The following is a 13,635-nucleotide window of genomic DNA, read 5'->3' on the forward strand; positions in this document are numbered from 1 at the left end:
CTGTATTCGGTCTGTCATTGTCATCGTGAGCAAATCTTGTTAGAACACAGGACTGAAAAAAATAATTTTTTTTTTTTGGTTAAATACATACATTTTTCTATTTGACAATTCCCCAAGTCCTGGCCTTGTCCAAGAGCAAAGTGTTCCTTTAGTGAGGACTCCATGTGGCCCAGAAGAGAAGACAAAGATCCAGAAAACATAAACCAAAACAAGAAAGCAGAGGAGCAGGTCTACAAAGCCATGCATCTCCTGAACTATCAACCGAACCTTAAGACTGAACATCACTGCCCTTTAAAAAGCAGGCTCCTTCCCTTGGGAGACTACACACCAATTCCAGGTTGACACCACACGGCTCAGGGCCACCTAAAACTGTCTTCAGCACAAGGTTCTAATTAATGGAAGAGGGATGCCTCATTTTTATCCTATTTTGTCTAATCCCCCAAACCCCACCAGCCTTAGTCATATTCCCACTTCTCCTATTGAGGTTTATCACACAAGAATCACCAAGAGCCCAGAATGCTCTCATCAAAAATCCAAGGATGACTGGTTGGAAGCAATCAAAATCTCATCAGAGAATACAGCTCAGGAATGTCTGTGGTAAGAAATAAGACTCATAGCCACACTCTGCTCTAATTGTATGCACAGTAAACAATAAAAAGAGATGAAGTATATGCCATTTATAATCCAGGAAGTGGGAGGGGACGGGGGGTCGTCAGGAGTCTACCAAAGGCACCAAGAAGGGGATGTGAAGTGGGTTGGAAAGCAGAGGCCCCGCTTACCTGCCCTTGCTTCCAGCACTCCCTAAACACATTCCAGTTGCTCTTGTTGTTGGGATCTTGCAGGCACAGCAGGCGACTATCACACAGCCAGTAGTGAGGAGTGTCAAAGCCCAGGATGCTGGGCTTGATGGTCAGTCCTTGCGGCCGCTTAGATAAATCGGAGCAAGTCTTATTTTGCACCAAAGAGGCAAAGATGTCATCAAGGATTTTTGGTGTATTCTTCAGTCCATTTTCTGTCTGAATTTGAAAAAAAAAACCCACGAGCCTTAAATATGTCATTCCCTACCATCAAAAAACCCATTCCTATTATGGTAGGATGAGTATACGTTACATATCCAGGACAGAATCTAAGCCACGAAAGAATCTTACCCTCAAAAAGGTAAGTCCTCTTCCTCTACCTGACATCACAACTCTCAGAAGCGGGTACAGGAAAAAGTGTTAACAGGTGAAAATGACCCAGCCCAGAATTCTAACCATGTGAAGCCCATGTGCCAATGACACAGCCTCTGTACCCACGAAGGAAAGCATGGGACTCACCCTTCTTTCTACTTTCTATTTCAGTTTCTCTCTACTCTAACTCCAATTCATCTTTACAAGGTGGAGTAATAAACAATAAAACAAATGCGTACCTTTCCTGCAGAGGAATTCAAGAGATTTCGGAGGAAACCAGAATTGTTGTTGCTTACAGGTGTCAAAATTGTGCTGTTAAAGGTGTGGAGGACTGTGTTGGATTTGCTCAAGGGAGGTAGGGGTGGAAGGCATTTGATTTCATTCTTTAAAATTGGCATCGTTGGTTGTTTTTCTAAAAACAAATCAAAAACATCCAGATGGAAAAGCATTCTGAAAAGGCAAATCCCTTACTAGTCTTCTATTGATGGAATTACTTTGGAACTTGGTTTTCATTTACTAGAACCAAAAAAACTTAAGAGGATAAATGACATTACTGATTTAGACATGGATTTCCAACTGCTATTAAAAAAATAAATATCCAATATCTAAGGTGATACTATGGTAAACTGCATTTTTTATTTGTTTGTTCCTGGTATACAAAATACAATTTATTTTAGTAAATTAACACTGTAACTATCAACCCTGATAGATATGTTTACAAACACAGATTCTCTTAAGACTTTTCCCATGTATAATTAGATTGCTTACAAATATCAACAGTTATATCCCTTTCTTTCCAATTCTAACATCTCTTTGTTTACCTTACTGACTTAAATAGCCAGAACTTCCAATACAATGTTTAATGAAAGAGTGAAAGCAGGAATCCTTCTCTCATGCCTGAACACAGAGGGAAACTGTTAAAAATTATTCAACCAATTAAAAAATTCAATCACAATTTAGGATGTTTGCTGTTAGTTTTATCGTAGAAACTCATTAGATTAAGGACGTTCCCTTCTATTCCTAATTTAAGGTTTTTTAAAAAAAAATTATAAATAGGCTTTGAATTTTACTCTCTTCCTGTATCTCTTCACGTGACTTTTCCCCCGCTTTTTTAATGTTAAAACTACAGCTGCATTTCTGAAGCTCTGCTTGGTCACCCTGTATGATTCCTTTATTTATAGTGCTAAATTCTATTCACTGAGATGTTGTTTAGGATCTTTGCATGAAAGAAACTGATCTGCAATTTTCCTTTCTTTGTAACACAGCCAGAAAGCAGAATCACCAAAATCCTAATCTAACTACCTGATTCCAAACCCATGTTCTTTATACTATCATCAAGCATCCTGAGACAACAGCACAGATGAGAAAAATAAAGCTGAAGCCAGAACGTTGCAACTTAGACAAAATAGGAAATATACACAGGGTTAAAGGCAGAAAGGTAAAAATCACTATTAAAACACACACGTCTCAGCCCACTCCACTCTTGCCAAACACAATCTCAGCCTTACCTAGAGTTCTACCATAAGCAGAAGTTCTCTCCGGCGCTGCATTTGTGTCAGGTCTCAGGGTGGCTACAGGGAACCACCTTCCACTCCACACTACTTCTAACCACTCTGTTCTCACCGTAACTAAGGCTGCCAGGACCCTCTGGGAACAGACGGAAGTTCTCGAGAAGGCAGGAAACACTCACCCTTGTTTTCCTTGTTGACATTGCCGCTGGTCAGGTCTGCCAGCCAGTTCAAAGGAGATGTGCTGGCTGGGCAGGCAGGCTTCACGCTGCTGGCCGGCTTGGACGCAGCCTCCCCACCTACAGCCACGGGCTCCAGCACCGAGGGGTTCTGCTGGAGCACGGCACCAAGAGTCGATTTTTCTCCAACCAAGGAAGTCTGTGGTGAGTACAGAAGGAGAATCTTCCACGAGCTGAAAAATTACGTTTCCCTTTTCTTACCTTCTCCCCTAACTGCTCACCAGTAAGAGAGAAATATCCAAAACAAAACCACCTAATAGCCCTGGACATCACCACCACTGCAGTAATCTCACGACAACAGAGCAGAACTATGTAGGAGAGATTTTAACCTTTTAGCTTTCAAGTATTACTAGTAAAAATATAAGATGTAAGTGAAGAATGTAAATACAGCAAGACATCCACCCCCACCCTCGTATCCTCCCTCATGCTCGTTCATATCCCTATCACTGCGTTCACCATGTTGCTTTAAAACGCCCAGTTTGTGCCCATCTCCCCTGTGAACTCACCCCTGTATCATGAATAGGCACTCAAAACCCAGTGGCTGAGTGAGTGAACGAATAAATGAGGCAAGGTAGGAAATACAGCTGTGAATTCAGAAGGAAATGGGATGCAGAAAAAAGAAAATGCTCTTTTGATTTAGCATAGTGTAGTAGGCTTTAAAAATTGATGAACAGCCCTAAAAAGAATTCAAAACATAAACTGAACAAGAACAACAAAAACTGGACAGACAGAACACACCTTATTTTCCTATTACTTAAAAAACTGCCTTGACAACTCAGCTAGTGCGTTTATACATACATAAGAAGGAAAAAGGAGGGTCAAATTCCTGTTGTGGTCCAGGCCCTCACTTTACATGTGATATAATTCTGTGATGCCCAATTACCAGCACTGTTTACTATTCCTCTATTACTGATGAGGAAGCTGAAGCATATATACATGAGTTCATCTGAGCCAAAGTTATACAACTGGAAAGTGGCAGAAAAAGAATTCAAATTCAGTCCTGACTACAAAGATCAAAACTCTTCTACCTATGCTGCCTTCAACACCACAGCTTTATCAAAATGTAAAATAATTTCTGATTACTAAAAACAATGTGGGATAATGATTACTGGGGTGAGGAAGAAAAAGGGAGACAGCTGGGGGGTAGATGGGATGGTGAAGGTCAAGGGAATGTCACCAGGAAGAGGCATGTGAGCACCAAGGAAATGTACATTTTTTATGTGGAGTGAGAGCTACATAAAGGTTTGTTTCAGTATTATTTCCTTCAATTCTTCATATATATTATAGGTAAAACATATTTAATAATTAAAAAAATTTTAAAGCTTATCTGAATAATTTTTACTGTGTAAAACATGAGAAGTTAAAGAACCTATACAAATTTGACAGCAACTTATTAGGTAGACTATAATAGAAAAGGTTTTTGCTTTTTCAAGGAACAAAATTAAAAGCCTACTAAAAGAGGCTACAAATGAGGTCCACAAAAATAATGTGAAACTTGAGAATGGGTCTATAAAGTATCACATGAACCACATGAACTATCTCTTTCCACTGACAGCTCTCCCCATGTTCCTTTCAAATACACTATAGAAATCCTTGGGTTTTTTGAAAACAGACAGACAACAATCACAAGGATGGTGAATCTAGCATAAACAGTAATACCTGTTTTATGTCTTCCTTTGAGGCTGGCTTTGAAAGGAGTTTGAACTGCCTGTTTGAACAGGGACAATTTGCCTTTATTCCCCATTTTGCTCTTACAGAATGAACAATGTCTCCAACATCATAGAGGGCTAAAAAAAAGGGCACAGGCAAACATCTGAACAAGGATATTAGGTACTTTCAACCTCAACATTACAAAGCAAAAGCTTATATTTCTAACAGGATAACTTTTTTTAGCAGCATTTTTTTTTTAGGGTGCTTACACTCCCCCCTTTACATCCTAAGTATGCCTTGCCCCAAATGTGCCATTTTCTTTCCTTTTACAAAACTATTTACAAGGCCTTTACCAGAAAGTTTGGGGGCATTATTTAATACATTTCTCGACAATTTATGGTACATACTAAAATAAAGTCAGCAAGTAATTGTACTATACAAAGTAAAACCGAACTACCAGCCCCTATGAGCTACCCAAAACACAGGAAAAGGAAAATCATTGCACCACACGAAATACCTTTTCCAGGAATGATCTGCGTAGGCATGAGGTTCTCTGGTTCATGTATCTGACTCTTCACACATCTCAGCCAAGAGAAAGTCTTGTAGGCAGCACCTGCAAATAACTGATTTGTAGTAATTGCTCTTTATGGACTCTGGTCCCAAAAGTTTCAGAAATCCATCAACCACACATCAATGAAAGGCTTAATTTAAGAGTATAAGGGGCTTGGAGAAGAGTCAAGTCAGTTCTCACCCTGTTGGCAATTTTTCCTCTTCATCCGATAGCAATCCACACACACTCCAAACCCACACCGAGGACACACCCAGTGCAGGTTGAAGATGGTGGTGTCACACACATCACACATTTCTCGAACACCTTTGACAGCTCGCTTCCAAGCAACCTGTCCTACAAAAATCAATAAATCACTTAGTCTTGGGGACGAGAGGGCTCCTGAAATAAAACATGAAGTGGGAGGGGAGCTGATGCCATTCCTCCCTCTCACTGGAGTTCCCATTAACTGTTCAGCCTCCAGAGCCCATCTCAAATCCCCCACCACCGCCATGAAGCTCTCCTGGATTCCTTCAGCACTCCCATCAACTTGTATTTGTACTTCAGACTCAGGCCTCTTCACACTGTATGCAGTCACGTGCAGTTTTACTTCCCTCTAGGAGACTAAACTCCACGCAAGCAGAATCCCTGCTCAGGCTGTACCCTATCCCCACATCCCACCCCACCCTCCAAGGAGCTCTGCATAGTAGGTCCTGCTGAGTAAGTCAATGAAAAAAGCAGCATTGGTTACACAAGCTGGAGTTCAGACACAAATATAAAGGAGCAGTGGTTCTTCACATTTTGGGTCATGAGACCGTCTGAGACTCTAAAGGCAACATGGACCATGCCCTTCTCCAAAGGAAAAAAAAACTGACTCGAATACACAAACCCAACCTTCACTGTCGACTGTCAGGTTATTCACAGATGCCCTGCAACCACTCAGACTGCCCATTAAAAACCCCAGGCCGCCGAGGGAAACCTGGAGGGAGCAGCACATAAACTAGCGGGGGGCACAATGGTCCAAAGTCGGTTCCGTCACGCGTCAGTGTCAGAAACTCAATTTTTAGAGCCAGGAGTGATGCAGGCACCCAGGACCGACTCACACTAACCAAGTAGCCAACAGATTGAGGCACAATCAAGAATTCTATGAAGTAGCATCTTCGGTTCCAGTGGCCAAACCCTGAAAACTGGAGGGAGGGGCCTTCCAGGACTGGGCAGGAAATCGTACCCCACCCCCCGACCATGGAGGAGTGCCACATACGGCATTAGAAAGCTTCAAGGAGTAAGAGCAAAGGGAGGACATTTTCCTGCGTCACAGAAAAGCCCAATGTCTGCTGATCAGAAGACTGTTTTCTGTCTGTCTTTCTCTCTCTCCTGAACAAGACAGGATCAATACTGTCACATTCGTGTTCTACGGAGAACATCTTTTCCTAATCCAGTCAGTGGTTACTTCTTTCTTCAGACTGTCCACAAAAGAAATGACTAACTTCAGTTTGCTTTAAGTTAATCCAACTGCTGAGTGAACCTCTGCCATTCATTACAATGTAAAAGCTCAGTGCACAATACATAGAACTTTAGGCATTTTACAGATGAGATTTTATGAACTTCACCTTGGTCACTTGGATTAGACTGTTTTATTAGAGAGTAGTCTTAGATCTCTTAGCCACCTATTTAATGATTATTTGTCATTGAAAAGACGGAATAAATGTATAAAGGCTGAGACCCGCTTCCTCATCTCAGGATCAGAGGGTACCCCCCAACCCCCTCTCTAGCGACACCTTGTGGTGGCATCTTTCAGTATCACTCACAGTGAGTTCCTCTCTCCAGCTGACCAGCTTGTCACAGAGGAAATAAAGGGGAACAGGATAATCAAATAGGCAAGGAGGAAAGGTTAATCACAATTACATCTTTAAGGACACATTTTTCAGACGACTCACCTTGAGCAAAGAAAAACCATCAGTAGCTTAAAACAGCCCTTCCGCTTCAGGAAGCTACTAATATATTCCAAAAAAATGTTTTTGCAACCCAGTCATTCATATACTACCTCTAGACCAGTTACTTAAGAACTTTTCTTTAAATCTTCTCTTACTTAAAAGTATATAAGAAGAAAGCTTTTGTATCTCTACTGAAAATGGGAAACCAGTATCACGTGTCCTAAATAGATTATAGGAAAAACAACTTTAATACGATTCTTGACTTATCAGAGTCTCTACCCCAACAGAACAGTGATTATAAAGCTGCTCTTCACTTTAGCAGGACCCCGGCTGCCCATGGAGCTCACAATCCCATACCCCACCTAGATCTGAATTCCCGCTCCTGGGAATGCCAGTTCCCATTCCTTGGACTCTGAGATATAACAGTGTTCAAACTTATCCAATAAGTTATTTTTGTGCTTAAGCTAGCTTCAGTTAGTTCCTGGGACCTACAACCAAAATTTTTAAGATCAGTACGTGTGGATGCTTATATTGAAACATATTTGGCTATGCAAAGTCTGAAAAGATATCTACCAGAGAGATGGAAAGGCTTCACTTTTAACTTGCAACCATTTGGGAAAGATAAAATGATGGAACGAAGTGTGAGACTTAAAAAGATAGATGCCCCTTGGTGCTTCTGGCTGGATATCTCACTTCTAAGGGCACACAGACAAGAGGTGTGCTGTCCTCCTCGACACCGTACCTTGAGATGTCATGAGGGAGGTCTGGCTCTAATGTGTCACCCACACTGATCTCTGTGGTTGACTGGGCTGCCAGATTAGTGTGAGAGTGCTCTCAGGGAGTGGGGACACTGCACACACCCAGCTGGAACCTCCAAGTCTTCCCTGAAAACCTTGACTCTAACAATCATTTTCATCTGTGCCTGTTCCCATTTTCATGCCTGGGTCCCAGCCTCCTCAGACCCTGATTCAGTAGGTCTAGGGTACAGCCTGTCCATTATCTTCTTTGAAATGTTTTCTTAAGAACCTTTGTCTTAAAATAAATCCCTTTTGGTGAGTCCACACTTGTTGGTAAGGCTATGCAAATTCCACCACCACCTCACCTTTACCTTAACAAAAAATTTAGTAATTGCCCTGAAACAAACCCTGCAGACAGATTACTGACTGATGAAATCAATAGGCAGAATCTGTTACAATAGGAAAAATGCAACTTCATTATACCAAAGTCATCTACACTTCTGGGTGAAAATGAAATCCATGCAATTAGGACTTAGGTGTCATTTAGGAACAAAAATCGAGTTGGACTGAAAAATCCTACCCCCTAAGAGATGCTCTTACTGTGTGGCTCAATAGTTGACATAGCTTCCTTTTCAGAAATCACCATTTGACAGAAGTGGTCTCCAATGTTGGCCAGGATATACTTTGCCGTGTCCAAATCAGTCCCAACAACATTTTTGGTTAAAGGCAACCACAAGCCAATTGCTTCACTGTCATACTTGTTTGGTGTTAAGAAGCCTTCTACCCGCAATACACCGTGTTTGTTGAACTGTAACCTAGAGGGAGTGAAAAAATAAAAAAAGGATGTTACATACACGAAATAGTGATTTACATCTTGTTCCTTTTTAAATGTTATTTAAATCAAGCATTTCCTTCCCAGTTTTCTATAATCTCCATGGCTTATTACAGCCAATTGCTACTTGGCAACATCAACAGAAAGATTTTTAAAACCTCCAAGTTTTCCCCCAAAAGACATGGGGGGTTGGCAGGGAGAGGGAGTTGTACTTTACACTCGAACTAAGATCTACTCATGTCATTTCCAAGGACAGCTACTGAACCTGCCTGACTTGGAACTTAACAGCAAGAATAATCACAAGTCACCACAGAAGTAAACTGATAACAAATAGAAGGTGACAAATAATCTGACCAAATTTGAATACAACTACTGCTTCAAGAATAATGCTCAGGAGGGGAAGGCTAACCCTAGACAACACTGAAGCCATGACCATACAGATCCATGAGGTACTCAACACCCTTAGGAATCCTAGCTACAAATTACCATGCAAGCTTCTGGAATAAGAGGCAGTGTTAAGATGGGCCTCAGTACCTAAGAAGGTGGAGCAAAAAGCAGAATATTTTCTCAGCATTCTCTTTCAGCATCTTTGACATCTGCAATGTTTTTTTCTAAGCTATGCAATAGTTTTGGACTTATTTAAACACAACATTATACGTCAATCTAGCTGGAGACACAGAAGTAGACATAAAACTCCCAGGGAAGTAGGGTATGACAGGTATCATAACAGTCATTGAGTCTTACAGGAGTCAGAGGAAGAAGTGCTGACTATGAGTTTTGTGGGTCTTATATGAAGAAAACTTCATGTTAGAGACAATAATTAAGCTTGGCCTTGCAAGAAAAATGCAGGGACCTTGATTTCTTTGCTAGTCATTGGGCAGCTGCCGAAACTTTTTGAGTCCACGAGACACACATAAAGTTGTGCTTTAGAAAAAGCATTTGTCCAGAACTGTGTAGAATGAACTGGAAGGACACTGGGAGTTGCATAACAGATGCAAATGTATTTCTAGGAGTCCAAAGGAGAGATGCAAGCTTTTAATTGATAGCCCAAATTAGAGCTAGTCATAGTTCTAAAAAATAAATTTGGAAGCCATTTCAAATGGGGAGGAGATGGAAAACAGGACTTGGCAACTGAGCTTTACCACTGAGACCCTACCCCCTCCCATTTCATCTGCAGAATTTAATGAGAAACAAACTTGATAAGACTAATGACAGTGTCGATCTTCACTCTAAACATCAGGAAAAAAAAGGCTTTGCTTTTACAACCATGATAGTCTTTTTACCAAAGAAGTGAGTTTGTTTGAGTTTCTAATACACTGACTTCTGTTAACAGTTATCACAGCTCTAAATGCTATACACACATATTATCATGGTGCTTTTGCAATTTACTCAGGAATGAATGGGACAAACTACCATCTAAAAAACTCTTGTTCATTAAATAACCCTGAATCTGAAAGTTATCAGCACAGATATAATTACTGATCATTAAAATGCCTGTGCATTTAATTCAGTTCATCAGCAATCTTTAATCTTGATAAAACTAAAGGAGAGGAGAATAGGAAGAAATTAAAGTCAACACTGCTGTTTATGATTAGAACTAGTTGAGAATGAAACTACCTAGATTTCTGAGAAAATGTATGATATCTAAAAGCTCATCTATACCCAGAACAACACTGCTCATTTATATATCAAAAAGACCAGAAGGCTACCTTTCTCTTCACTCAGGATGGAAGAATTTAAAGAAAATTAATTTGACTTAAAGAAAAAAAAAAAGCAATGTAAAAATGAAAGTTTTTGCCTATAAAAGCAGAAAAGATTTTTTAAAGATACACCGGCTGGCAAAGGTACATGGAGACAGGAATGTTCAAACCCTGCCAGTGGGCATGGATGCAGGGCTATTTGGCAGAACTTATGTATCAAAGCCTTAAAACACACACACCTTCTGACCCAGTAATGCCACTTCCAATAACCTTTCCAAAATAAATAATCAGAGCTGTGGACAAGCTGATGATCATTTCTGTATTATTTTTAGTGGCAAAAAATACATAATAATCTTAACACCAACAAGGGAATTGGTTAAGTGAATTTTCCAACACTCTTATTATGGGTTCTTGCATACTTATTCAAAAGTATTTGCAAAAAAAAGTTAACATGATCGAGTGGTTCCTATTACGAACTGGGAAAGTATGCACTGGAGAAAGTAAAATTCAAAACAGTATATAGGGACTTCCCTGGTGGTGCAGTGGTTTTGAATCCGCCTGTCAATGCAGAGGACACAGGTTCGAGCCCTGGTCCAGGAAGATCTCACATACCGTGGAGCAACTAAGCCCGTGCACAACTACTGAGCCCGCACTCTAGAGACCGCAAGCCACAACTACTGAAGCCCGTGCACCTAGAGCCCATGCAGTGCAACAAGAGAAGCCACCGCAATGAGAAGCCCGCGCGCCACAACAAAGAGTAGCCCCCACTCACTGCAACTAGAGAAAGCCCATGTGCAGCAACAAAGACCCAACGAAGCCAAAAATAAATACATAAATAAATTTATTAAAAAAAAAAACAGTATATACAACACGCCAAGTAGGTATGCTTGAATATATTTTATGACCACATAAACACTAAAATGCACTGAAAAGTTAACAGTAGTTATTTGTGGTGGTTTTTTAGAACCTTCAGAATTTTTCTATGTTTGTTACTTTTAAAAATAGAACTTTAGACACCAGGCCGCCCTGTGCTCCTCAGGCCGCCGCCCTGCCCCTCCAGCGGCTCCGGGTCCCCACTGCCGCGCACCAGCCAGGCGGTTCCAGGGATTTGGACGTCCGTGTCTTTGGGGGACCACTACTTCACCTGCCACATGCTTGCAGGATCTGGTTCACAGGCCGGAGGTCAGGCCCGAGCTCCTGTGGTGGGAGCTCCGAGTCCAAATGACCGAACTAACAGAGAACCTCAGACCCCAGGGAATATCAACTGGAGTGAGGCCTCCCAGAGGTCCTCATCTCAGCACCAAGACCCAGCTCTATCCAACTGCCTGCAAACTCCAGTGCTGGACGTCCCAGGCCAAACAACCAGTAAGACAAGAATACAGCACCACCCATCAAAAAAAAAAAACAAACAAACAAAAAAATATGTTACAGGGCTTCCCTGGTGGTGCAGTGGTTAAGAATCTGCCTGCCAATGCAGGGGACACAGGTTCAAGCCCTGGTCCGGGAAGATCCCACATGCCGCAGAGCATCTAATCCCGTGAGCCACAACTACTGAGCCCGTGTGCCACAACTACTGAAGCCTGTGTGCCTACAGCCCGTGCTCCGCAACAAGAGAAGCCACCGCAATGAGAAGCCTGCACACCACAATGAAAGAGTAGCCCCCGCTCGCCGCAACTAGAGAAAGCCCGCACACAGCAACAAAGACCCAAAGCAGCCAAAAATAAATAAATAAATAAATTTATTAAAAAAAAAAATATGTTACAGACGAAGAAGCAGGGTAAAAATCTACAAGACCAAATAAATGAAGATGAAATAGGCAATCTACCTGAAAAAGAATTCAGAGTAATGATAGTAAACATGATCCAAAATCTTGGAAACAGAATGGAGAAAATACAAGAAACATTTAACAAGGATCTAGAAGAACTAAAGAGCAAACGGTGATGAACAACACAATTACGGAAATTAGAAATACTCTAGAAGGAATCAATAACAGAATAACTGAGGCAAAAGAACGGATAAGTGAGCTGGAATATAAAATTTTGGAAATAACTGCCAGGGAGCAGAATAAAGAAAAAAGAATTGAGGACAGTCTCAGAGACCTCTGGGACAACATTAAACACACCAACATTCGAATTACAGGGGTCCCAGAAGAAGAGAAAAAGAAAGGGTCTGAGAAAATATCTGAAGACCTGACAGTCAAAAACTTCCCTAACGTGGGAAAGGAAATAGTCAATCAAGTCCAGGAAGCACAGAGAGTATGACACAGGATAAATCCAAAGAGAAACACGCTGAGACACATATTAATCAATCAAAAATCAAATACAAAGAAAAATATTAAAAGCAGCAAGGGAAAAGCAACAAATAACACACAAGGGAATCCCCATAAGGTTAACAGCTGATTTTTCAGCAGAAACTCTGCAAGCCAGAAGGGAGTGGTAGGACATATTTAAAGTGATGAAAGGGAAAAACTTACAACCAAGATTACTCTACCCAGCGAGGATCTCATTCAGATTTGATGGAGAAATTAAAACCTTTACAGATAAGCAAAAGTTAAGAGAATTCAGCATTACCAAACCAGCTTTACAAAAATGCTAAAGGAACTTCTCTAGGCAGGAAACACAAGAAAAGGAAAAGACCTACAAAAACAAACCCAAAACAACTAAGAAAATGGTAATAGGAACAAACATATCAATAATTGCCTTAAATGTAAATGGATTAAATACTCCAACCAAAAGACAGACCAGCTGAATGGATACAAAAAAAGACCCATACATATGCTGTCTACAAAGACTCACTTCAGACCTAGGGACACATACAGACTGAAAGTGAGGGGCTGGAAAGAGATATTCCATGCAAAGGGAAACCAAAAGAAAGCTGGAGTACCAATTCTCATATCAGACAAAATAGAATTTAAAATAAAGACTATTACAAAAGACAAAGAAGGACACTACATAATGATCAAGGAATCAATCCAAGAAGAAGATATAAAAATTATAAATATTTATGCACCCAACATAGGAGTACCTCAATACATAAGGCAAATGCTAACAGCCATAAAAGGGGAAATCGACAATAACACAGTAATAGTAGGGGACCTGAACACCCTACTTTCACCAATAGACATATCACCCAAAATGAAAATAAATAAGGAAACACAAAATTTAAATGACACATTAAACAAGATGGACTTAATTGATATTTATTAGACATTCTATCCAAAAACAACAGAATACACTTTCTTCTCAAGTGCTCATGAAACATTCTCCAGGATAGATCATATCTTGGGTCACAAATCAAGCCTTGGTAAATTTAAGAAAAT

The 13,635-nt window shown here is 40.7% G+C and overlaps 1 protein-coding gene across 4 annotated transcripts in view; it reads right to left on the reverse strand.

The window, feature by feature from the left end:
- Positions 1-13,635, reverse strand: part of KDM3A (lysine demethylase 3A) — a 54,250-nt gene that overhangs the window by 10,776 nt on the left and 29,839 nt on the right. For all 4 annotated transcript variants that reach the window (XM_036872644.1, XM_036872641.1, XM_036872643.1 and 1 more), the window contains exons 12-18: positions 8,385-8,599; positions 5,318-5,470; positions 5,084-5,179; positions 4,576-4,703; positions 2,860-3,055; positions 1,409-1,581; positions 780-1,016 (exon numbers count right to left, since the gene is read on the reverse strand). In XM_036872644.1, coding sequence (XP_036728539.1) covers positions 780-1,016; positions 1,409-1,581; positions 2,860-3,055; positions 4,576-4,703; positions 5,084-5,179; positions 5,318-5,470; positions 8,385-8,599 — 1,198 coding nt within the window. The remainder of the gene's footprint in view (positions 1-779; positions 1,017-1,408; positions 1,582-2,859; positions 3,056-4,575; positions 4,704-5,083; positions 5,180-5,317; positions 5,471-8,384; positions 8,600-13,635) is intronic.

This window comes from Balaenoptera musculus, chromosome 13, assembly GCF_009873245.2.
Source record: "Balaenoptera musculus isolate JJ_BM4_2016_0621 chromosome 13, mBalMus1.pri.v3, whole genome shotgun sequence".
NCBI classification, from domain to species: domain Eukaryota; kingdom Metazoa; phylum Chordata; class Mammalia; order Artiodactyla; family Balaenopteridae; genus Balaenoptera; species Balaenoptera musculus.